This window comes from Dermacentor variabilis, chromosome 4 (genome assembly GCF_050947875.1).
Source record: "Dermacentor variabilis isolate Ectoservices chromosome 4, ASM5094787v1, whole genome shotgun sequence".
Lineage (NCBI taxonomy): Eukaryota > Metazoa > Arthropoda > Arachnida > Ixodida > Ixodidae > Dermacentor > Dermacentor variabilis.
The window spans coordinates 104,159,618-104,183,614 of record NC_134571.1 but is presented as its reverse complement, the minus strand read 5'-3'; the positions used below and the strand labels follow the sequence as shown (position 1 = coordinate 104,183,614).

At 43.0% G+C, this 23,997-nt stretch overlaps 1 protein-coding gene across 3 annotated transcripts in view; it reads left to right on the top strand.

Annotated features, from left to right (window-relative positions):
- Nucleotides 1-673: 673 nt before the first annotated feature.
- Nucleotides 674-23,997, top strand: part of LOC142579589 (uncharacterized) — a 69,386-nt gene continuing 46,062 nt past the window's right edge. For all 3 annotated transcript variants that reach the window (XM_075689961.1, XM_075689960.1, XM_075689962.1), the window contains exons 1-7: nucleotides 674-810; nucleotides 4,942-5,073; nucleotides 6,451-6,569; nucleotides 8,908-9,012; nucleotides 15,082-15,177; nucleotides 16,546-16,638; nucleotides 21,192-21,284. In XM_075689961.1, the coding sequence (XP_075546076.1) occupies nucleotides 768-810; nucleotides 4,942-5,073; nucleotides 6,451-6,569; nucleotides 8,908-9,012; nucleotides 15,082-15,177; nucleotides 16,546-16,638; nucleotides 21,192-21,284 (681 nt within the window). In that variant the 5' untranslated portion in view covers nucleotides 674-767. The remainder of the gene's footprint in view (nucleotides 811-4,941; nucleotides 5,074-6,450; nucleotides 6,570-8,907; nucleotides 9,013-15,081; nucleotides 15,178-16,545; nucleotides 16,639-21,191; nucleotides 21,285-23,997) is intronic.

The window sequence follows — 23,997 nt, the reverse complement described above, 5'->3', positions numbered from 1 at the left end:
GAAATAACTTTTAATTGGCTGCCTCGTTTTCTTCAAAAAATGTAATAAGCATTGTCCTGTGTGTGTGTGTGTATATATATATATATATATATATATATATATATATATATATATATATATATATATATATATATATATATATATATGTATATATATATATATACATATATATTATTTAGACATTAATAAACATTAACTAATGTCAGTGGGATGCCGCCTGGAATAGAAGTGTCTATAGTTAGAACTTCACTTTCTGGAGTCATAAGCTGCTGGTATGCAATTTTAGCTCGGCGCGCAATTTGTGAATAAATAAACATAGCTAAGCTGTCAGTGCAAGAGGGATGGTCTAAATGAAACGTACGGTAATATATAACGTGAAATTTTTTTTGTGCTGACAGCCAAGTTTTTTCAACGCAACAATATCATGGGCGTGCTCTGTGTAAAGAGGTAAAAAAAGTTTAAAATTCGCGCTTCTCAAACCGAACGTGGACTGCCTACTAATTTAGTTTAAGCCAACACTGTGTTCCTGCCATTGGTGAATGCTTGATATTTAGAAAATAGATGAATAATTTTTGTATTTCTCTTTTGCAAACCATCTGTACCATAACATTCCCTACGTTTCTGATGTTTGTAAGCAATGCGATTCCTCATCATCATCGCCATCAATCGCACGTTTTAAATAGTGCTTCATGAGCGCGATCGTGCAATAGGTGTTCTCTGCTAGTGGTTTGTTGGTTCTATTTGAACTTGTCGCACAGTCTCGTGCAATGGCAGGGCACGCTGAGAGTGCTGTGCGTTGTGTCGCGTCCGGTGAGTGACTGTAACGTTGAAACCTAGAACAGTGCTTTGTACAGAGTGAAACACGGAGCCATGAGACGCAGCGAGTAGTCGCTGCGGTGTCCCTGCGTTTCACGTCGTTGAAAACACTGCATGCTGTTCCGCGCATAGTGGACATGTGTTCCTTTACACCTTCACAGGTGCTTTTATTCGCATAGATGTTCGTCATTTGTCCTAGTTCCGGTACTTCTTGCAAATGACACCTCTTCTCCGCACGCGGCGTCCGCCAGAACGGTTGCGCTGAAGTGGCTGTCGGCGCCCTGGCACCAGCTGTTTTTCTTTGGATGACCGAGGAGTGGGGAGCGTATGACAGTACACACGGGAACGCGTGCTGCTCGGTACAGGCAGAGCACTCTAATGAGAGGCTAGCGCGCCCTCGTAGCATAGTAATAGCACACGGTTGCGCTCTTTGTTTACTGTCACTGTACACCGGGGACGTGCTCATTGATATTTCACATGTGTAATCAACTTCAATTTTAAAGCGAAAGCTTTTCCGCCCGCGAACTTGGGATTTCACCGTGGCCGTGCTCCGAGGAGGCACATGACGTCACACCGCGTTCCTTGTCGTTGCGTTCGCCTCCGCTTGTTTGGCCAGCTGCGTCGCATGCCTGATAACATGTCGGAGGATTGAAAAGAAGAGCTCGCGTGCGCCGCAACCACAGTTGAGGCAGCAGTATGGACAGCGACAAATCTGATAAGCAGGAGGAGGCCTTTAATCGACATCGGAACGAGATGTTGAGGAAACGAATCGCCCAGGAAACAGACGAACAGTGCGCCGAACGACTGGCTAAACGCTGCAACATAGCTAGACAACCAGACTAACCTGGACTTGTAATCAAGATTAACCAAGGCTAACCATGCTATGGCTTAGCTTTCGCTACGTACATCCTGTCATAGCCGAGCTAAGCCACTGCCAATTTTTTTCTCTGTCACGTCTCGTTCATTGAAAATGTGCTTGCAATGACACATTCATTGGTTTTATTTCAAGTGTACTGTCAGCCTCTAGTCAGGTGTGGTTACATGTTGAGAAAATAACATAACATTTCACTGTATACAAGGCATGAAAGTGATGATGTTTGCAAAAAGATAGCATTTAGTGCTATCAGTGAGCTGTTCTTGGGGCTCAGTTTGCAAAAATGAAGGAAGAGAAAAGCAGAAACACCAGAAAAAAATATATGTATACATGTGTCAACAGGTGTAATGGAATACCTCGTTAGATTCCCTCAGTGAAATGGGCATGTGTAAAACGATGAAAAATTTCCAGAAGCACAAGAAAGCACATGTGTGAGATCACATAGAAGGACAAGTTGAAAAGCAAAGGAAGGAGGGCAGCCAATTTACCCCACACATTTGTTCCTTTTTTACCATTTAAAAATAAATCTATAGTGTCGCAGGCAACTGCCATGCCAGGCAGCATATTCCATTCCCAATGGTTTGTGGAAAGAATGAAATTCTAAATGCTTCAGTTATACAGTGGTACTGTTTAAGCTCTTAAGCACCGCTGAACCTAGTGAGAGGCTTAGTGTTTGTGTTCTTATGTATGCCCAGCTTTTCATGCTGAAGTAGACACATGTACTTTAGGTTGCCTTTATTATTGCCATTTCATACTTGTACATAGCAAATTACATGTAATTGATTACTTGTAATGAATTACATTTTCACAAATGTTTCTTAAATTTAATGATTGCTTTGCTGATTTGGCACTGCTCATTGTATCAATTACTTTTTCAGTAAGCAATTACATGTAACCAGTTACGTTTTTGACTAAACAAGCTATAAGAAGCAATGCTTGTTTGGAGCACTTAAATTTATCAAAAACGACGCTGTCCAAAGGGATGAAAACATTTACAGAGGTTATTTCCTACCCGATGTGGTTGCTCAGTGGCTATGGTGTTAGGTTGCTGAGCACGAGGTCACGGGATCGAATCCCGGCCACGGCGGCCGTATTTCGATGGGGGCGAAATGTGAAAACACCCGTGTACTTAGATTTAGGTGCACATTAAAGAACCCTAGGTGGTCGAAATTTCCGGAGTCCTCCACTACGGCGTGCCTCATAATCAGAACGTGGTTTTGGCACGTAAAACCCCATCATTAAAAAAAAAAAGTTACTTCCTTCCCACAATAAGTGTCCTGTGGTTGTGTCTCGATCGCCTGAACATAGCAGGCTTGCAGATTTGCACACCTCTCATCGAACTCTGGCCTTTGAACTTTTCTCTGATATCTCTCTTCTGGAAATCCAAAATCAATAATGGGGCTGATAGATGGAATAGCACACTGTGGTATAAAGGTTATAAACAGCGATAAGGGCCAGCCTTTCTGAGGCACCTTATCGCTGTTTATAACCTTTCTTCTGGAAGTGGTTTTAAGCAACCTGCATAGGCAGTGAGAGCTGGTGCTCCAATCTTCTTTGCTTAGTGCCATTTATGAATTCTTTGATATAGATGGAAGTTCTTTGTCATTGAACATATATGTTACTGTCTGTTTGATATATACGACTCATATGCATCTTCTTTTGTGATTGTAAGAGCAATATTTTAAGGCTGAATATTATGTAGATTTATATTAAATTACATTACAGACTTGGTCACCTTTTCAAGTAAGGTGAATGTTTGCTCGCTTCCATTAGTATTGGTCGTGTTTATTCTAAATGGCTAACACGAGTGGAAGGTGCTGGGAGGAGGTCCACCTGATGATGGCTGACAAATTGAAACCACATTTGTCTTACTCCATAGCGACGGCCAATTCAGTTGTTGATGCCAGGAAATCACCTATGGAAAATGTTTTAGTTTTTCACTGGACCTATCGGGAGCACCTTCTCCTAGTGCCAGCGACAATGAAGTGCTGCGCTTCATAGAGGACCCAGACCCGAGTATCCTAGCTCTGCATAACCACAATTTTGCAAGCAAGGTGTGTCAGAAAGTGTTAGAACACAAACCTTCTCTGCTGTGCATATATCGAGCGAGTTTTCAGTGTGACGGCAGATGTCTTCACAAGAAAATGAGGGAAGATTACGGAAAAAAATTGTGAAGAGCAATTCTTAATGAAGATAATGTGTGAAGGACTGCTGAGGATACACTTGAAGAGCCAGGCCAGCTTGTTCTATTTGCTCTATTTTTGTCACGTTAAGAAAAATAAAGGAGGAAAGTGATGCGTTACTGTTTAGTAATTGCTCGATTACATTTGTGGAGCAAAAATTGATGACTGTAATCAATTAGATTTTTCTTAAAGTCATTGTAATTGTAATCGGGGACTTTTCTACTCTAACGTGTACAAGTCTGCACCTTTTCTGTAGGGAATCTAATTCTGCTATTTCCAGCATCGCAGTCAGTGAAGCACGCCGACAAAAGGAGTTGAATACAAATCTTACCACCTTTCTGTTCATTTTCTCTGCGCTCTTTATGTTAAAATCACTGTGGGTGTCCCAGACCGATCCATAATCAAGAGTCATGCCGACAAAAGTCTGTGTGCCAGCAGCTTAATTTGGCGGGGTGAATTCCACAAGCATTGCCTCAAGTCATTGAGTTTTCACATGGCTTTCTTTCCTATGTATGATACATGCTCGTTTCATTTTAAGTCTGAGTTAATAAGTACACCCAAGTATTTGTAGCTTGTCACCAAGTCTAAAATTTGCCCATCAGTTGAATATTGATAGTTTAAAGGGTATAATTTCCAGGTCGAGGTCATTACAACAGTCTTTTTCACATTTATTTTTGTTTCCTGTGGGCTGCACAATGATTGTACTGTAGATAATGAAGATATTGAAATTTTGTGGTCGTCAGGACTACGGATTTGTTGTTGTAGAATGCAGTCATCGACAAATAATTTTATTTTAATTGGCACCTCCTGCACAGTATCATTGTTAAAAATTAAGTAAGGGTCCAAGCACTTATCATTGTGGAACTTCAGATAGCACTGGTTTTGAACGTGGATATGTTCCCCCTATGTTTACATTTTCTTGTCTTGAAGAAAGGTATGCTTGAATCCACAATAAAAGTGTATCATTTTCAAATATTGGTTTAAGTTCTGTGATGACTTGACTTCTGATGCAAGATGTAAGCAGCTGAGCTCATTCTATTCAACAAATGATGTCATCTAACAATGTAGGAAATGAGCACCTTGTGAATTCGGAGCAAGCAATGGAACATGTTCGCATGCTGCGAGCATTTGCCTTGGATACTGGTCTCTCAGCAGATCACATGCTGCAGATGAGTACAGTCGTCACTGCACCCACCACAAGTAAGTTTTCTCTTTTCTCTCGAAAAAAAGGAAAGGACACATGACTTCATGACCATATGCTTTGCTGGCAATGTGACTATCTGTCTGAATATGAGTCTAACATTGTGCCTTAGTATAGCCACTCAACAATGCGGGGTTGTTTCTACATATGCTCACTTGTCTTTGCTTTGAGGAGTACAAAATTGTGGTTTGTTGTGAATTGCCTCATAAGTGACATTTGAGGTTCTGCTATGCTGAGGAGGAATATGAAAGTTGTAGCACAAATTTTTTTGTTGCTTTGTGGTGTATTGTGGTATACTTCAACATTTTGTCTAATAGTGGCCTTTCTTAGCAGCTCCTTGTCCAATGCTGAGCTAAGGCGAGCAGAACTACAAAAATCGCAATAAAATATTAGTTTTTCTTAATTATGCTTATGTATTTATTATATTATTTACACTGACCATTGATGATGTAATGGTCTTTCTTGGAGGCTTCTTGTCTCTTTTTCCAGCTGATCGTGCATGTCTATTCACAACATGGCAGTGATGCAACATCTGGTGACACAGCAAATGAACAGTAACCACCAAAACTGGAAAACAAAAACAATTGTAATGTGTATTTGGTTGAAACAACCTACATGATGCATACCATAGGCAATCAACTTGCCATTGTGAAAGTAATTATCTCTGAGACTTGTTTCTGCTGCTTCCGTGGTTTATCTGGTCATCTCATTTGGGTGCCTAGCCAGCGCGACAACCGCTGTCACACCTATCACTGTTTACCACACAACAAGGTCTCATTGGTTTGCATCATTCAATAGACCACGTGGCATTGTCAGTCTGAACTTTATTCATCAGTGGTAGCAAAACCATATTGCGTCTCTGCTGCAGCGCATTTCTCTGATGAAAGTGCACTTGCTGTGATGGTTTTTCTCTCCACAAACTGCGGTATATCTGTAATGCAGTGTATATTGCTTGAAAAGCTGCTATAATTCTTGAGCCATTTAGGTAATGCTAGGCCATTTTTCTCATGTACTATGCTGCAAGTATTGCAGTATGATAGTTTAGCATGGTAGTTTGATTTGTGCTTGATGGGATGAGTTAATGGGCTCTTGGTGCCTCGTTGACTGTGGTATTCCTGATGCTGACCACATTCGTGAGTTTTGTCCCTGCTTGTTGAAACTCGTGTAAGCTTTTGATGTAATATTTCGGAATCTGGGGTAGTTGAATTCTTCACTCGGGTGTCTTTCATAACCACTGTGTTGCCTTAGGACATTGAACTCTATCAATGAGCTAAAAGTAGTCCATGAAGATGGGAGTAAAGCAAAAAAGTGGGCAGTTGAACCATCTTTGCTGTGGGTGTGTCGTCCTGTAGTCTCAACTGAGGTGTGGATTTCAGGATCTCCCATGTCAAAGTCCCTGCTTCACTGCATGGTGCCAGCCAAGAATGTCACCAAGGCCGTCGTCTTCAATTTTTCTGGGGCACTATGCAGTGATTCGATATCTCCTGCTGTCAAGGTTGGCATTGTTCATCTTGTCTCTGTTGCAGTGACTGTAGTTTCAGCTTTTTCAGCTCTTTACATGTCTGTAAGCTGTGCAACAAAGCTAGTTGCCTTATACAATTTGTGATGTTGATCTCGATGTCTGGGTAGAGGTTGTAATAGTTGCCCCAGGTACTGACAGTAGGGATAAAGAGCTACAGTGCAAGAATCTTCCTTGGATGTATATTGCCAGTACTGCAAAGTTAGGTTCTGTATTTGACATTGCAAGCAGCATGATCATAGTAAAAGGTGGCACTAAATGGTGCTTGTGAGGTAGTGGATACTAAAGGCCATTTCAGTGTGCCTCCATACCACCATGGAAAGGTATCTGGATAGCGCAACAAAACAAGGAAACAAGAAGAAACGAAGATTGACAAGCACTAACTATGACCACTTCTGGAACATACCACTATTATATATAGGGAAGCGCGAGTATGTAAGATCAATAATAGAAACAGAGAAAATCCTTTTGGCCGTTGACCAATGCATCAGCAAACTGTCGCTATCATCGTCCGCGAGAGCGTTAGATTATTTGCGCTTGGCATGAAAGCTGTTTGCATTTGCAAAATGTCATTTACATTTTCTTGTGTTTTCCTGGTGTACCAGTTTTAGATTGTTTATATCTTCATGGTTGATATCGGTGTGTACGTGGTTGTTTAACTAAATTTTAATTGTTGATAGTTAGCACTTGTCTTCGTTTCTTCTTGTGACCTTGTTTTGTTGCACTATACAGACACCTATACCTTTCCATAATTACCCACCAAGAGGACCATATCGCCACCCTCCTTCATACCACTTCAGGGGAGTCTTTTGTTTGGCTATTTAACAGTGGTAACAGAGGAATCAAATCGTTACAAGAGCCAAGCTGGCGAACAGTAGCTGCAGTTAGCAGTGGTGCTGAAAACATGCGCTGACTTCTTACACATTCTTTGACCTAACAAAGCCCAACATAAAATTTTTTATAAGCTCAGTTATTTGCCTCAAAAGGCTGATTTAAGCACGGCAAATCTAATTCAAAGTCCATACAGTCAACTTCCATTAGTTCGACCCTGACGGGACCGACAAAATTGATCCAATTGTCCGTCTGTTTGAATTAAACAAGATGCTTAAATAAACATCATAACCCACCACTGATTCACTTGGCAGTATTTGCCCGATTCTAACACGCCCCTGAACCAAGTGGGTGCCCACTTTCTATGTGTCCAAAATAGAAAACTAACATGAAATAACATTAAAGCTCCTATGCAAAGCAGAAATATAATGCCGAATGGATCTTTATCAACAAAAATGAGCAAGAGTCTAATATGTGCTGCACTGCGGCAGCCGGTTTATTAAAGTCAGCTTCGATGCATGGTTTTTCAGCCACCTTCGCTGTAATACAGCCTTGTTATGCGGCGAAGCGTACAAACGCTGCGAATGCAGTTTTAGGTTTCATTTTTATGGAGGAAAAGAAAGGCACTCATTAAAAGTGGGTAAATACCGTAATGAGACATTGTGAGCGACCGTTATGGCTTGAAAATCTTCCTATGGCAGACTGAACATATGCGTTTTTGACGGGAGATGACATATTTTCAATGCATTTAATGTCACTTATGCTATGCCACGGCCGATGCTGTCAAAAAGGGGTCGCTGTTGGGGAAACTTAGGGGTCATGTGCGTGCATGCTGACTGGTCAAGTTCAAAGGATCTGGTGAAGGCCAATTTTAGGATCGAAATTATGAAAATTTATGCCCATAGAAATGCGTGAGTACTGGCCGAGACCTTCGTTTGGGATCGAATTAACAGAAATTTACTGTAGTACTGTCTTGGTATTAAGCCAACTGTCAGTTGTGGGTAGTTTAGAAAATCAATTAGTAAATAATTACTAGGCTAAATAAGGTACTAATGTACTCTTTATGGCCATGAACAAGATGCATAGAGGTTCACTTTCCAAATAGAGAGGGTAACATGCTGATTATACAGCATTAGACAACTGCAAGACATGTTACAATGTAGCTTTGTCTCGCCCAAAGGGACAAAACAATGCATCAGTTAATAGATTTGTAGACTGCACTAGCTTCCTGTTCTAGAGAATTGGAAGTAACTACGAAAATCTGTCTTATGAAAAGCTTGCCTTAATTAGAAGAAGTGGCTTGCTGAAATGAAATTCAAAGGGGCCAAAATTCTTGTGTACATAGATATGCAGTTTGTTAAAGAACTCCAGTTAAAATTATACTGAAGTCCCCCCACTATAGCGTGCCTCCTAACCAGATTCTGCTTTTATCACGTAAAACTACATAACTATTTGCTTTACCGCCTGTTCTTATCTTTTACAGAGAGACATCATACAGTGGATGGCTGCTGCATACCACTTGTTTGATGGCAGCTGCAATATAGTGCTGCTCTGCAGATCTCTGCTAAGGCTTCTTGACACATCCCTGGTATGCTGCTTGCCATGTGCAGGCTTTAACATGCTCACACTTTAAGGCAACAATGAAGGAAAGGTGGACGCGGTACCAATACTAACTTTCAACTAATGTTTATTCAGAATAGACAGCATGCATAATTAAAGTGACATAGGTGCATAGAACCACATTGCTCGTAAGTGAAAAGAAAATCCACATTCATGCAATCGAGCAATACAGCCAAATAGTATACCAGCAGTCTTTCTGTAAACTTTTGCTCACTGCTGTGCAAATGTGAGACATCTTACAGATACAAGCCTTCTCATTTTATTTTTTAATGAAATAGTTACATTAATTCCTGCGCATGTATGTCTCCAACCTTACCCAGAATCAGAGTACTAGAAATCAATTACTCACGGGTGCGGGACCAATGTTTTGCCAATAAATGGAATGCATCCTTATTCTTCACGCACAGCATGTATCCTCATGCTTAGTCATTGATGCAGTGGCCTTTTTTGGGAGCATATCAATCTTCTAGCTTAATGCTGATTCTGTCTTTTTATAAAGTTCTCTTGCCCTTCACAATTGAATCTCAAGATTGTGAAGTGTGTGTACATTTTTTCAACATTGCTTTCATTTATAATAAGTGAGTTCTGCAGAACTGTGCAAGGTAGAGGAAGTTTCATTAAAGGGAAGCCATAGCTGCAGTTTAAAATACAAAATATAAATAAAGTTGAAAGTTTGTTCATTTCTTTTGATAGTAAACAGACCCTTTTTCACCAAATAAATGTAAACATGAGAGGAAAGAATGTCATCTGCCTGAAGGTGATTTGCATATCACCCTGCCTCCTATCACCCTATCACCCTGCTAGCCTCCTGGTTAGCTGAGATGGTAGAGCAACTGCCTAGGTGGCTATTGATCTCGAGTTTGATCACCAAACAGTACCATAAATTTTTCTTCAACTGTGAAGCTTGCTTTCTGAGAAACCGATATTGAATTTCCTTTGTAACTTCGTGTTGCACTCGGGTGGGTGACAAATTTTCCCCTTGATGTCTTTATTTATTTGAGAAAAAAAGGTTTCTTTTTTACTACCGTATTTACTCACTTCTAATGCACACCCATTCTCCGTGACAAAGAAAAAAAAAAGAACCTCGATTGTAAAGCGGACCGTTTTCCCTGACCAAAAAAAAAGCAGAGTTTAATATCGCACATCTCGTGCTTTTATATAGAAATACTATTTTCTCTCATTTGGAAAAAGCAGATTTGTTCTCAATACACTAAAGTTGCGATGAATAAAAGCACAAATGGAAGCAGCGTACCTTCCCCCCAAGATTTTCACTGCGCCGGTATGAGTCGCGTGGGTCAATAGATATCACTCAGTGTCGCTATCAGACAACTCCTTATCACTATCAACAGACCAAACCATTTCATCCTCAGTGCCGTCCATGGAATTCGAAATCCCACACTTTTTAATGGCCTTGTTGACCATGACCAGACAGGATCGTGCACCATGCGTCTTTCACCCATCCAGCAAAGTCCTGCAGCGAGGCACGGTTCATTTTATTGGCGGGCGTGAATTCGTGGCAGCCACTGACAAGCGATTTGGTGTAGAGTGCCCAAATTCTATCTTTCACTGGCTTGTTCAAACAAACATTGAGCGGCTGGAGCTGCAATGTCATGCCGCCGGGTTCACAAAAAGGTCAGTGTTGCATGCAGCCAGCTTGTCCTCGATGCGCGTGTCAAGATGGCACCTGAACGCGTCGAGCACAAGCATCCTACACAGACCCAGACTGCCGCCGGGTCTCTTCCGCCAAACGTTATCAATCCAGTAAGTGACCAAGTCCATGGTCATCCAACCTTTTTCATTTGCTTGCACAATCACGCCACTCGGAAACACGATTCCTTTTGGGAGCGTCTTCCGTCTGAAGATAAGGTACGGGGCAGCTTGTGCCCATCCACAGTGCAACAAAACATTGCGGTGACTAGTTTTTCGTGGCCGAAAGACAAAATATGCACTTACTTTGCCCCCTTCTTTTCAACGGTTGTGATGGCAGGCAGGTCAAAGTAGAGCGGCGTCTGATTGGCATTTCCAATCTGTCCGAAGTGGTAGCAGTTTCTATTGCGCAACTTCAAAACGTACTACTGAAAACTGTGCAATTTCTTTTCATATCCTTCGGGCAATTTTAGCATATCCCTGTGCGCCTTCGAAGAGAAAAGCATTTTTTCTTTTCATAAAATTTGATAGCCAGCACCTGCTGGCTTTGAAGTCACTCTACATTAGCCCTTTCTCTAGTCTTAACTGCATCACTCGTAGTTTGAGCAGATTGATCGTCACATGCCGCTCGCTGCTCTTGCACATATTCCGCAAGCAGCTCTTCTATTTCGGTGAAGTGGCCCTGCTTCAGTCCACTGAAACCCTTCCTTGTTGCTTTGCTGGTGAAAATATTCTCCTTCTGTTTGCATCAGTCCTGCACACAAGTTTCGGGAACTTCGAACGCCCGTGATGCGGCCTGATTTCTGTCCGTCTCCGCGTACATGATAACTTTCCTTATGCGGCATCATGGTGGACTCGGCGTGTCTTCGCAGTCAGCGCTTCCATACTGATTGAATAAACTCAGAAAACAGAAAGACAGGCAGCAGACTAGGTTACACCAGCGCCTGGTTACACGTACAACATGGAGGTATGCACATGGAGGAAGCTACGGCAGCTAGGCTAGAAGCGTGTACGAGGCGGCCATTTTTTGAATGCCAATGGTGGTATGGTAATGCGTATTTAGGGTCATACTCGATTCTAAAGCGAATGCAATTTTCGGACCCATCTTATTGTAAAAAAGTGCGCGTTAGGTTCGACTAAATACAGTGCAGTCCACTTATAACGATACCACATATACCGATACATCGGTTATAACGATGGGTCGACATGAGAGTGTCATTTCATGCATTAGGTCTATGGGGAAAAAAACCATGTATAACGATAGGTTATTCACCGCATATCGGATATAACGATCAAAATTTTGCCGTCTGAACGGCATTTTCCGTGCCAAATAATCGTAACATTTGCGTTGCTTAGTTCCCTGAAACGAACAATGTCAAGACGAAGCGATGTTTACCTCCGTAAGTTCGTATCTGCCGCCATTACCGCACAGCGCGTCCCGCCCCACCCGTGCACCGGAGAATAGCTGAGTAGACGCAGTGCGCTACAAGGTAGCACTAGCTGCTTCATGCGCGTCGGCCACAGTCGCTCTGAAAGAGAGAAAGAAAAAAAAGCGACTCTCTCTCTTGCGATGGCGGGCTGACGCCACCGAAGCAGCGTGCAACCAACAATTCAACCCAGTTCGAAGATGGCGCCAACAAAGCGCAAAGCTGTGTTACAGTGTACTAGAAAGTATTCTAGTACACTGTAGCTGTGTCGCTTGACACGAAGATGGATATTTTGCAGGACTCTCGATGCGGCTTCAAGGTGAGCGCCCTTGTGAAGAAGTATGAGCTCGCCCAGTTAACGTTATCAACCATCTTGAAAACCGGGAGCACCGCTATTGTGAAGGCAGGAGCTATCAGCGGCCATGCCGATCAGTGGGAAAGGGTTAGAGACCCTTTGTATGCCGATGTTGAAGAGGCGCTTTACCAGTGGTTCATCACCAATTGCTTCAAAAAGGCGGGCTTTGTGCCTAAGGACGAACTTCCCCAATCCACTGAGACCAACATGGTGGAAGCCGCTGACAATACCGTTGGGAGCTCGTTCCTACTGGTGACACAGGTGGTGCGTCGAAGGAGGAGTTTTTGACTGCAGACAGTGCTGCCTCATTCTGCGATGAGGTCACCGACGAGGCGATCGTTGAAGATGTGCTGTCACAACAGACGGCAAAGTTGTGCGACGGTGGCGACGGCAGCAGCGACAGTGACAAGATTGACAGTGGCTCCTTGACCCTGACCTCGATGTCCACGCGAAGTGCACTGTTGTCGATCGACTCCTTAATTGATTTTATGCATGCTAAAGGATTGCCGCCAGTGTTCGCGCAGCAGCTGGAAACCATGCACACCGCGGTCGTGAAGCTGAAGCTGCGGCAAAAGCAAGTGCAGATTTCGGACTATTTTGGCGCACCTAACCCTTGACACGGTCATTGGCGCTAGAAATAGTGTTTTTCACAGCCTGCTTTCTACATCATCTATTCTTTAGAGCAAGTAGCGAATTCGAGTTCGGAGCTGCAAAGGTATATTCTGCGTTTTTAAAATTTTTTTTTTAAATAACTGCAGTCCAGATATAGCGAACATCGGTTATAACGATCATATTTTTCGTCTTTCTCGATATCGTTATAAGTGGAGTGCACTGTATGGGAGTTGCAGAAAAATGAAGGCTGAAGTTCCATTTTGTAAGTGTTAGGCATAAGCAACAGTGCTAGTAGGTCAGTGTCACATCGCTGATTTCAAACTATCTTTGCGTCTTCTGGCCTTTTCTGTGTGGATGTGGCTCTAAAAATTCACTAGATTGAATCTTTTGTTCTCTTAAAATGTATATAACCTTAGTTCATTAAAAAAGTTGCAGTCTTTCTGAAAGGCGAAGCTATAAGAAGTAAGGTGAGTAGTTTTATCAGACGTGTAAACTGCTGTAAACATTCCCCTAACTAAATTAACTAGCGTGGTGTCACAGACATACAGGCAAACATGAACACATCTCACTCGATCACCTTGCTGTCGCATGCTGGGGACACGTGGGGACACTTGCTGTCAGAACGCTCGTGTAATAGAGTGGCAGCAATGGCAAACGAATTGTTCTGCATACTAGCTCTCGCTTCAATGTGAACCAGGCGCACAAGGTTATCTTGGGTTGCCTACCTTTGCACCCAAGATAGGATGTGCGCGTGGCTGGGTTTAGCCACGGCTGGAGTGAGTGAAGCGCACTAACCTGCCCCCCATCCCCTCCCCCTCTTTTAGTCTGCACATATCTCTCCGCTTAGGTCCTTGCACACGCAAGAAGATGGCATGCATCCTCCCTGCCCTCCTCCCTTGTGCACGCAAGATCAGGGGTGCGATCTTGTACGCGTTCCAAAATAGAACGGAGGCGGTCCTTCCACCGAGCCGCACACAATTGGTCAATTTGAACCCTGACGAACGCCATGACGTCAATTGTGACATAATATCTGCTGTCAATCACTCCGTGTCGTCTGCTATCGGACGAAGGCAATGGAACAGACCGCCTATTTCGTGACGTAAAGAGCGGACCGCCTCTGTTCGATTTGGGACGCGTACAAGATCGCACCCCAAGCCACCCTCCTGCTTAGCTCACCATTGCACGCTTTCCCTCGCATGTCCAGCATAGGGCATGCAGCTGCGATTGTATGGTACTTGGACTATTTGGAACTTCATGAAGATGTCGATCGTGATCCCGGAAATGTGCTTGGAGTGTCCATATAATTGTTATCACAATAAAAAGTATATTAGGCTCTGGCAGATGATGTCAAAATTCATGATGTTATGGGCAACTACTGTGGGAACTTCAAGGTGGCACGGCTAACCATCTTTAATTCTTGCACCTTTCCTGGCTCACGCACTCTTCATGCATGGTAAGACTGATGTTTTCTGTGTTCCAGAAGCGTAATTTACAAATATAGATAAACTTAGTACTACTAAGTAGTGCCGCTTTCACATTGTCTCTTGTGCTAAATCACAGAAATTATTGACAGAACAATCTAATATAATAAAGTCAGTGGCAATATTACAGTGCAGTAATACCAGGCGATATTAGAAAGACTAGGCTGACTGGCCTGAGAGACTTCAAGACAGCATGGTATGATTAGCTATAGTCAGGCCCTCCTTCCGTAGCGCAAGAGGACTTTTCTATATTATGCTTTAGAGAAGTCCAGCAACTATGAATGCACAGCTAAAGGTGCTGTACTTCGACAGGACTGGACCGAATATAGTATAATGTTAGAATGCACTTTCTCGTTAGTCCTTGAAGCTTTTTAGCCCTAAAAATATGAACACGCTGTCAGAGCCCAGATTCTACTCTGGTAAAGCATGCACTGTTGCATTGTCCTAACAACTTGTGAATGGAATGGTTTGTACTGTGAAGACTTTTCAATGTATGTGGTTCTGGTTTCCTGCAGTCCGGTGACGTTGTCAGTTTGATGCTTCTGCTGGCCTCAAAGGAGACTGCCACGTCGTTCACCATGTCCATGGTTTCTAAAGCATCAAAGAAAAAGGTGACAGTTTAGGTTGTCTTTCTTACATTGTTTCATTGAGTGACAGTCTCAATGACAATTTCGTTGAACGGCTATGACTGAAGGCACTGGCATTGACTAAAAATTCTAACCCATAAAGTCGTTTAATATATTAATTGGATTTGTGGATTTATATACATAAGTGAAAGAAATCAAATCCAGTGATTTGTTACGATACATACAATTTGAAGAAAGAAAAGAAAATTTTTATTTGAATCAGCAGTTGCCTTTATTATTACTTAAGACACACTGCAAATTGGCATTCAAGCATGTCAAACTCAGTCAAAAAGTGAAAGGGAGTGGCATCTTTTTTTGTTCTGCACCATGCCTGTGCCTTCATTCAAGCACTGAAGCAAAGGCATGCGTGTACGGCATATTTTCTTACCCTCCCCTCCCCACCCCCCCAAAAAAGGCAAGATAATCAGTTATCTCCCCTATTTCTGGCGATGAAAACGCGCTGCTCATACGTATGCTAGAGAAACACTGAACATTTCGACAGATTTTGCCAAGTCTAGCACACATGAATGGAGGTGCAGGCAATTCAGTCCCACTTCCTTGCTGTTGAGCTGGGGGAGTGGGGCTGTCAACGACAGTGCTTGCATGATTTTTGGAGTAAAGAATTAGTAGCAATTCAACCTTCAATCAATTAAGAGGTTAGTCCATCAGTTGCCCAGCCCTACTGGCATCATGTCCCAGCTTCTAGTGATGAAAGGCAATGGTAGCAGTCGCACTGCACATTGGCACACTTACCCCTCCCCCCATTTCCCACCAAACAAAGCCTGTTCTGGGTTATGGCACCCTTGAGCATTGGGCGTAGCGCAATGCCGTGGAAGGCAGTTGATGTGACAGAATGCTAGTTGTGCTTGCAACGAACGCTGAAGCTCTACCCCGGAGTTGCCAAGACATGGCAGTGCGGGTACTTAGAAGGGTGATGGTTTGGGCTAGTCGGTTTTCATTTTAGATTGTGTGGTGCAGCGTGACACAGGGACAATAGATGCTAGGGAAAAAACGATAAGTCACTTCTCGTTTTTTCCTTGCGTCCCTTGTCCCCGCTGTACCACACAATGTAAAGTGTGGGTACACTAGTCTGAGGCAAAGTGAAAATGGCAACAAGGCTGCTCAGTTCGAAAACGGGAAATGGATGCACGTTGTTTCCAGCGTTGGGACGCTGCAGTGCCCATACTTTGTCGTTTTAATAACTTTGATAGTACTGGTGGATGCTTCATTGTTTCTTCTTGTGTGCATTCTTCTTTGTCTGCAATTGACATTTTTTATTATTGCTGTCTGCATTGTTCTGCAGCGCCATCTTGCTCCTCTTACACTCTGATTGCCTGTGTTGTGACTTTTCAGCCTTCTGACGAGCTCCTCTACCTCGCCCATGTTCTTGAGAGGTGCAGCCCTGTTCAGGAAAGCCACAAGGCTGTCGAAGACGAGGTGAATGTGGTATGTCCTTTGCTTTTAAGCAAATCCTACGACGAGGGTACCACCATGAATATCCTCAGATACAGGATGTTCAGGGTAAATCTGACATTTTTAGGTGAAAGACAAAAGGAGGCCATAAGTTCAGCAAAACAAAGTTGATTGAGTGCATGGAAAAGGGACATAAAGATGAAACAGTGACAAAGTGACATCACTCAAAAAGGGCACCCTCAGCATCCACAACTGCCTTGAGGCAGCTCAAAAATCTGGCACATGAAACCTTCACGGTGTTCCGAGGGACAGCCGCAAAAGTTACCCGAATCTTGTCAATCGACAGGTTCATGGTGCTACTGGCATTGCTGTTGGTTACCTGCTCAACTTTTCACCAGACATAATAATTTGTAGGGTTACAATTGGAGTAGTTCGGGGGCCAGACGTTGGGACCAGTGAAATCGTAAAGGCTCTCGTTGTTTTCTCAGCAGTATGACAGGGAGCCGAGTCTTGTTGGCACACGTAAGTTCCTCTGGCAACTGCCCTTACCACCCAAGGTTTCACAATAGCATACAGCGTCCTAGCATAGGCGCGTGCTCAAATTTAACCGTGACTCCCCATGGAAAGACATATGTAGCCACCACATTACCCTCACTGGAGACTCATCCAAACACTATCACATTTTGGGGAAATTTGGTCTCCATGACATGTGGAACATAGAACTTTATCTTCAGCCACAGCTTTGTAGTCTCCATTGCACTTCTGCTGTTCATGTTGCATCGCTTTTGCAGCGTTCAAGGTGCACTGAAGGGCCACTCACCAGGCCCCATAGCAAATCTTTATTATATGCTCGAAGTTGTCACGCGTCCTCTAGGGAGCGTTCTGCCACAAGGATGTTTAGAATTGGCTCATTAATAGCCGAGGTAGAAATATTTCAGTGTTGCGAACCCATGATTTCAGGAGATGAGCTTCACTGCAAACATAGACGCTCTCTCCACTTGCCCCGTCTAGCCTCCGCAAGCTAAATTCCCTCCCTTTGTTCTCACATACCGGACCTCGAGGATCGCATGACGCATATGTCACGGGACCCGCCTTCATTTTTTTTCTCCTCACTTTTTTGCAGCACGGCGCACTTCTGCTGAAGGCGTCGCATGCGAGCTGTTGCGATTGTCTCGTTTCGTGCAGCACACGATTTTGCATGCTGTGCATGAGCAGACCTGAATAGAGGTATAAGTCTTTGCTGCACGAATACTGAGGCAGACACAAGCGGATCACAGAGCATGATCCCGCGGTGGAACACGGTAGAAAATGACAGTTTTGGTGTCCGCGCGTGCGAGTGCACACTGTGGGAACAAGCAGACGAAATGGAAGTACATCTCTCTTGCTGTGGTGTGGAGCAAAACAAAAACATGCAGACATTTGGTTTGTGTGTTTTATTATTTCTAAGCTTTAATTCATCTATATTAGCAACATATTACACATATAACCGATGTTGACTTGAATAATTCTCAAGTCACTTGTCACCACAAGCGATGTCGCCACGCAAACACATGTGTGTAGGCGTACTAGCATGTGTACGTCATCTTCCAGCTTGGAGTGCGGCAGCCGCGAAGAGAAGGGAAGACGGCGTTCGGTTTGAAATTTTCAGATCTTTACGGGGCGCATAATGATATAGTGCTTTGCAAACACGATCATTATCACGCATTGTGTGCTCTGCGCTTGTCAGCTCAAAATGACCAGACCTGGTGAGGGGCCGCCCTCTAAGCAACTGTTTCGATTGTGCAATTTGGCTGCCCGGCATGGATCATCATGATCTAGGTAACTCCTCTGTAATATTTTGGTGGCTTCTTTGCATCTATTGCAGTTACTTTTGATTTGATGGGCCTATCAGAAACAAAATAATAAAATCATGGGAATTAAAGCAATGTTGATATATGTACCAGGCAGGGTAGGTATTCACCACAAGAATCGGGCAACAGGTTCTGGAAAAAATTAATTATAATTCTTGCAAATGTCCACCAAACGAATGTAGTTAGTGAATATACAATGCCTAGAGTGTTAAGATCCATTCAAATTGGCTTGGTAAATAATCTTAGAAAAACATGCGTTTTGTGCACACACATCAATCCTTTAAAGCACAATGTGAAGACCACCGATGCGAAGGCATCCATTGCTTCATTATGGCCGCAGACCCAACATATTGTACAACCAATTTCAGCCACTTACCTGTTGCTTTTAAGTATAGAAGTGCATTCTAGAAGGAGAAGGCCACTTTCAAGGAAACTTTCCTAACTTCGAAGTCGCTAAAATGTTGCCACTTGTTTTGTCACACTGCTAAAAAAGGGTTGCCAGTTGCTAAATAGAAAAATCTGTTGCTAAACACACAAGGAAGTTGCTAAATCTAGCGATTCTAAAATGGAAACACTGATCCTTTAGCCTTTGCTTAATGTTAGAACATCATTCGAGAAGTTCAAATGCAACACTAAACCTTGCTCTCACTTTCAATGTTTTGCCCTTAGGCAAAACTACAAATTTTTGTATTCTTTTGTTGTGTTTTACTATACAAACACTTGTTCTTAGCTGTGTCGCATGGAGCCACGTGATTAAACCCCTTGCCTTTCCTTTTACTTCTCTTTCTCTCTTTCCCACCGTGCAGCAATTTAGGTTCAAAATATATTGCAGTAAAGCCTCATTAATTCGTAAAATAAGATAACTTGGGCTCTTCCTCTGGTCCCTGCAGGCATATGTGTTATTTAATGCTATCAAACTCTCGTTAATATAGACGTGTATGGCCGGCGAGCACTGCGAATTTGCAACACAAAAGAGCAATACCGGCTCTAGCGTCCAACTGAAACGAAGCGGTGGAGTCCGAATTGCATAGTAATCAACAGAAATCGTACGTTAATGACAGCCACACCAAAACACTGTGCTTATTTATTTGTGCCCCTAAAGTCTTTATTCTTCCATTCACCGCCATGCATAACCCTGCATATAACTGCGCAGCCACCATCCACGATCGCGTCTATAGCGACCAGTGTTTCGTCCGCAGCTGTTGTGGCTACATCGCAGTTAATGGACAGTCTGTTGGTGAACAGCTCACTGGCGAAAACTAATTGCTAATTGCACAGTAGTGAACTAATTGAATTGCATAGTAGTGATAAGCATGTCTCGTGTGAAGGCACATCCCTTGGCCGCACTGCAAGAGCCAATCAGTCACAAGATGAGAATTGCAGCTTCGACATTGCTTCTGTAGAAAATATAAACAAGATTTGTTCGTTCATTCAACAAATAAAAGCATGTTGGCGAAGTAAGCACTTGTTTATTGTTTTCTTGATACCCTCGATAATTCGACATTCACTTAGTTCAGACATATTTTTCTGTCCTGTGAAATCCGAATTAATTAGATTTTACTGTAGTAGTGCCTGTTTCGTATGTTTATAGTTCAGGAGCCGTGCAAATAACCATTTGGAATTTAAATCATGCACTTCATTCACATTATGATGTACTTCATGTGAATGTGCGCTTCATAGTCATACATTTTCCTGAGTAATATACTTTGCATTTTTCTGCTAGTACCTTTGTTAACCCTTCGATAGGGGTGGTTGTATGTGTGCGGAAACAAAAATAGTATGCACCGAATGGGGGTTGACGGAAACATACAGCAGGAATGGCACACTTCAAATTTCTACTGCATTGCAGGGAGGCAGAGTTCAGGAGATGTACCATTTCTTGTGTAGCAAAGAACGTTTAATCTTGTGTTTCTATCTGGTGCATAGAAAACATGTTTAAAAATCTCATTTCACATTTGTTTACTTTTGGGACTGTGATGAGTGTGACGTTTCGTGATCTTGATATATGGCTGTGAAGTTTGTCAGTCATTCTCGAGGTCTGCAGAGAGTGACTTGTATCGCTTGTTGCATTTCACTAAAGAAGTAATGCTGGGGTCTCACTAGCATTACTCCATCACTAGCATTACTGCATTACTAGCATTACATAGTTTACTGCTAGGCGCTTGCATGCATGCAGCCATCTTGCAATGGCTGCACATGCCTGTTTTTCTACAAATTATTCCTGCATTGCTTCTTGAAAGTCAGTCTAGGAACTGAGAAGGTTACCAAGATTGCTGCACAAAAGCTCATTTTTATTAAAGTACTACCTGTGACTGCCTTAATTTCAGAACCAGAATCTTGGTTCGAGATGGTGCTTGCTGGTTTCTGTTTTTAGCACTAAAACCACGAGTCTCTGATATAGCTGCTGCCTTCTTTTACGCCTCAGAAATGGGGTTCCTGTGCCACTGAAGTATTGGCTAAATGCATTTTTTTTAGTTTTATGATGAATTAGGTTGTTTTGTAGCTCTCAAGTCAACAGTAAAAGCGCTGAAACCCCTGAGAGGTGTATTTCGCAGCAATAATTAGGCTTTCATATGGCTGAAAACTTATTATTTGATGTGCTGCGTACAAAAAGTGTAGTATGTTAATTTATTTTTTCCTATTTGAGTTTCACTTTGTCCTGGCGCTAGTGTACTACTGCCTCAGCTGACACGAGATACAATGACCTGCCTTGCATATTTGCTTTTCTCTGTTCAGAAGCTGGATGCTGTTGGGTCACAGTGGGAAGCACACATGCATAAGCTGCAACAGGAGCTGTTTGGAAGAGTCAGGCATCCCTACCATGCTAAGGTGTCACCTTTACGCTTCTTTTTATTTTTTTATTTTATTTATTTATTTTTTTTCATTGTCCATCCTGCTGCATGAACTTTCTGCTTGATTTGCGGTTTGTTTGACGATGCCATGAGGCACATTTGTACGTGTAGACCTTAACAGGGCAGCAAAATTGACTTGTCTCGTTTAGTCATGCATTATAGACTGTGCAAATTAAAAAAATTACACATATCGATTTACATGCATCTGCGGGGGAAAAAAACTATATAAAAAAGAAAGAAACATTGCAGTAATAAGCATTCAGCTCTCTTGAACGATATTACTTAGTTTGTGGAGTGTACATGCTGAGAGTTCACTCTGATTTTAGGTTTCTGTAAAGGGTGTGCAAATACCGAATAGTAGATTTCAAATCAAATATTGAATCGAATCAAGAAAGGATAGCCAAATATGGAACCGAATATTTAATGTAAGAAAATTTTACACAAAGCTTTGTACTTACAAATTTTGTGCAAGAAAACACCGGGCTGCACGTGCTGAGGAGTTTACTCAGATTGTGTGACAAGAATGTTGCTAGCTATCAGGAACTTGGGTATCTAGGAATGGAGATGTAAGGTATTGTTTACTCCTATTGAAGGGAACACCAAATTAGCATGCCAGTACTGATAACAACTCAGTTCATATGTGATGGTTTGGAAAAATATATTTTTATCAATAGAATGTCTGTCAAATAGAATCAAGGGCTTTTTTCCTTTTGAAGCTGAAGAAATAGAGAAGTTATGTTGCCCTGAATACCAGTGAGGTTTTCATTTTAATAGTGAGCCATAATTGGGCTTAATGGCAATCTTCAGCATCTTAAAAAGTTTCGCTTTTCTGTTTTCATCCAGAAAACAAGGGTTTTTCCATCTTTATCGCGGGTGATTTCATTGGGCTATCGTCAGCTCGTTAAGGCCAATCTGCAAGACAGATAAAAGCGGGAGCCGTGCATCACGTGACTCGGTACCGCATCACACAGTCATTGTCATAGCATCAGTTGACTGCAGTCAGCACCAATGATTATGAACAGCGCGTTTACACTTTCAGGTTCAGCATCATTTGCTGCCTGTTATATGTTCTCAAATCAAGAGGACCACGGCAAATTCACGCAACACCTCGCACCCCTTCGTTCCGTTTGCATCCATATACCGTTAATGCGCGTGATTCTCGATGGTCTCCGAAACCAGGCCACTAAAAGTGCCCTGCAGGTGCTTGCTGTGCTGGAGCTGCTTATCGCAGCTCTTTACATGCTGTAAAGCTTTTGTTTGGTGCTTATGCTGCTCACGCAGCGGAGGCCCACACACTAGCTTCGTCTTAGTGCCTTTATCCTTAGGTTCACTTGAATTGGTGACTGCAGACTAGATATGGAACCTGATAGTGGCTTCGTGAAAGAGGATGCACCGTTGCGCATCCCTCTTTCTATGTCATCATCATCCCTCATCACACCATTATGTCCTCGTTCCCCCTCCCCCTGTGTAGAGTAGCAGGCTAGAGTGCATTAGATCAGGCTGGCCTCTCTGCCTTCTTTCAAATAAGTTATCTCTCTCTCATGTACCATCGTGTGAACGGCGTCTGCAGCTTGGAAGTCAGTGCGCAAGTCATATGACATTTTCTAGCCCACCTTGTATATCCAATGCTAGTCCTGTTACGGGTTGCCGAGGGGCTGTTGTACATTGTCTTAGCAAAGATGGCGGCTGTGAACAACTGTCCGCCCACACACTCGCTTTCATCGGCGAGGCGGTTTGTTGGCTTTCTGAGTGCCATATGACAGCTGCGAATAGATTTGCATTGAATCAGTGTGAAACCCTAACTTTGGTCACCGACGATTGATGTGCCACTCTAATTATGCCTAATGGACTAGACAGTGGTGTGGCTGGGGTGAAAATTGGCTGTCGGCCAGTGTGATAATGGGTAGCAAGCCATTGCGGAAAGCTCATTGCTAATACATTCCAATGGGTTGCTCATCAGTGATAGGGGGTGATATTATGCATACGGCCTGGCTAGACTGATGGCCGTTAAGTGCCTGTGATGCAGGCTCTTTTTCTTTAATTGTTGCAGACGGTTCTCCGAGGCGGAGCCTCTGAGAACTCAATTGAGGACAATGCCATTTATTCCAAAACGCGCACGACACTTTAATGCAACAAACGAAAATAAACACATAAAATAGCTATAATAAACATAAAAAATAAATAAATAACACATAATTAAACACATAACATAACCACTCAATGAAAAACTCGTGATCAGAAATAAAATACAGTAAGAACTATAAGAATAGCCACAGCACTCGAGTTAGGGGCAGATTATGAGTGTGAGTGCATGCAACAGTTCGACACGGACAGGCGGAAATGAGGCGGCAAAGGAAGTGGCATTGGTCTTGCCACAATGTCGATGTAGTTGACCGATGAGCCAATGACCAGAGCACAGCTCCAACTTGGAGAGGGGACACAGGTGGCATCTCAGCTGGGCAGCTGGGTGCAAACTCCGGCCCATAGCCCCACTGCTCACACCCTGCGAGCGGGCACAGAAGTTTGCCGGCCACGGGTAGCCATCCATGCTCGGCAGGAGTAGTGACGCCTGGGAACGGGACGGCTGGAGGCCTCGTTCATGTGAAGCCCTGAAGGCTCGGGTCCGGAAATATAGTGGTCTGTCTTCAGCTTCGGGTCTGGTGGACAATCTTCACTGCGTCGCTTCCTCA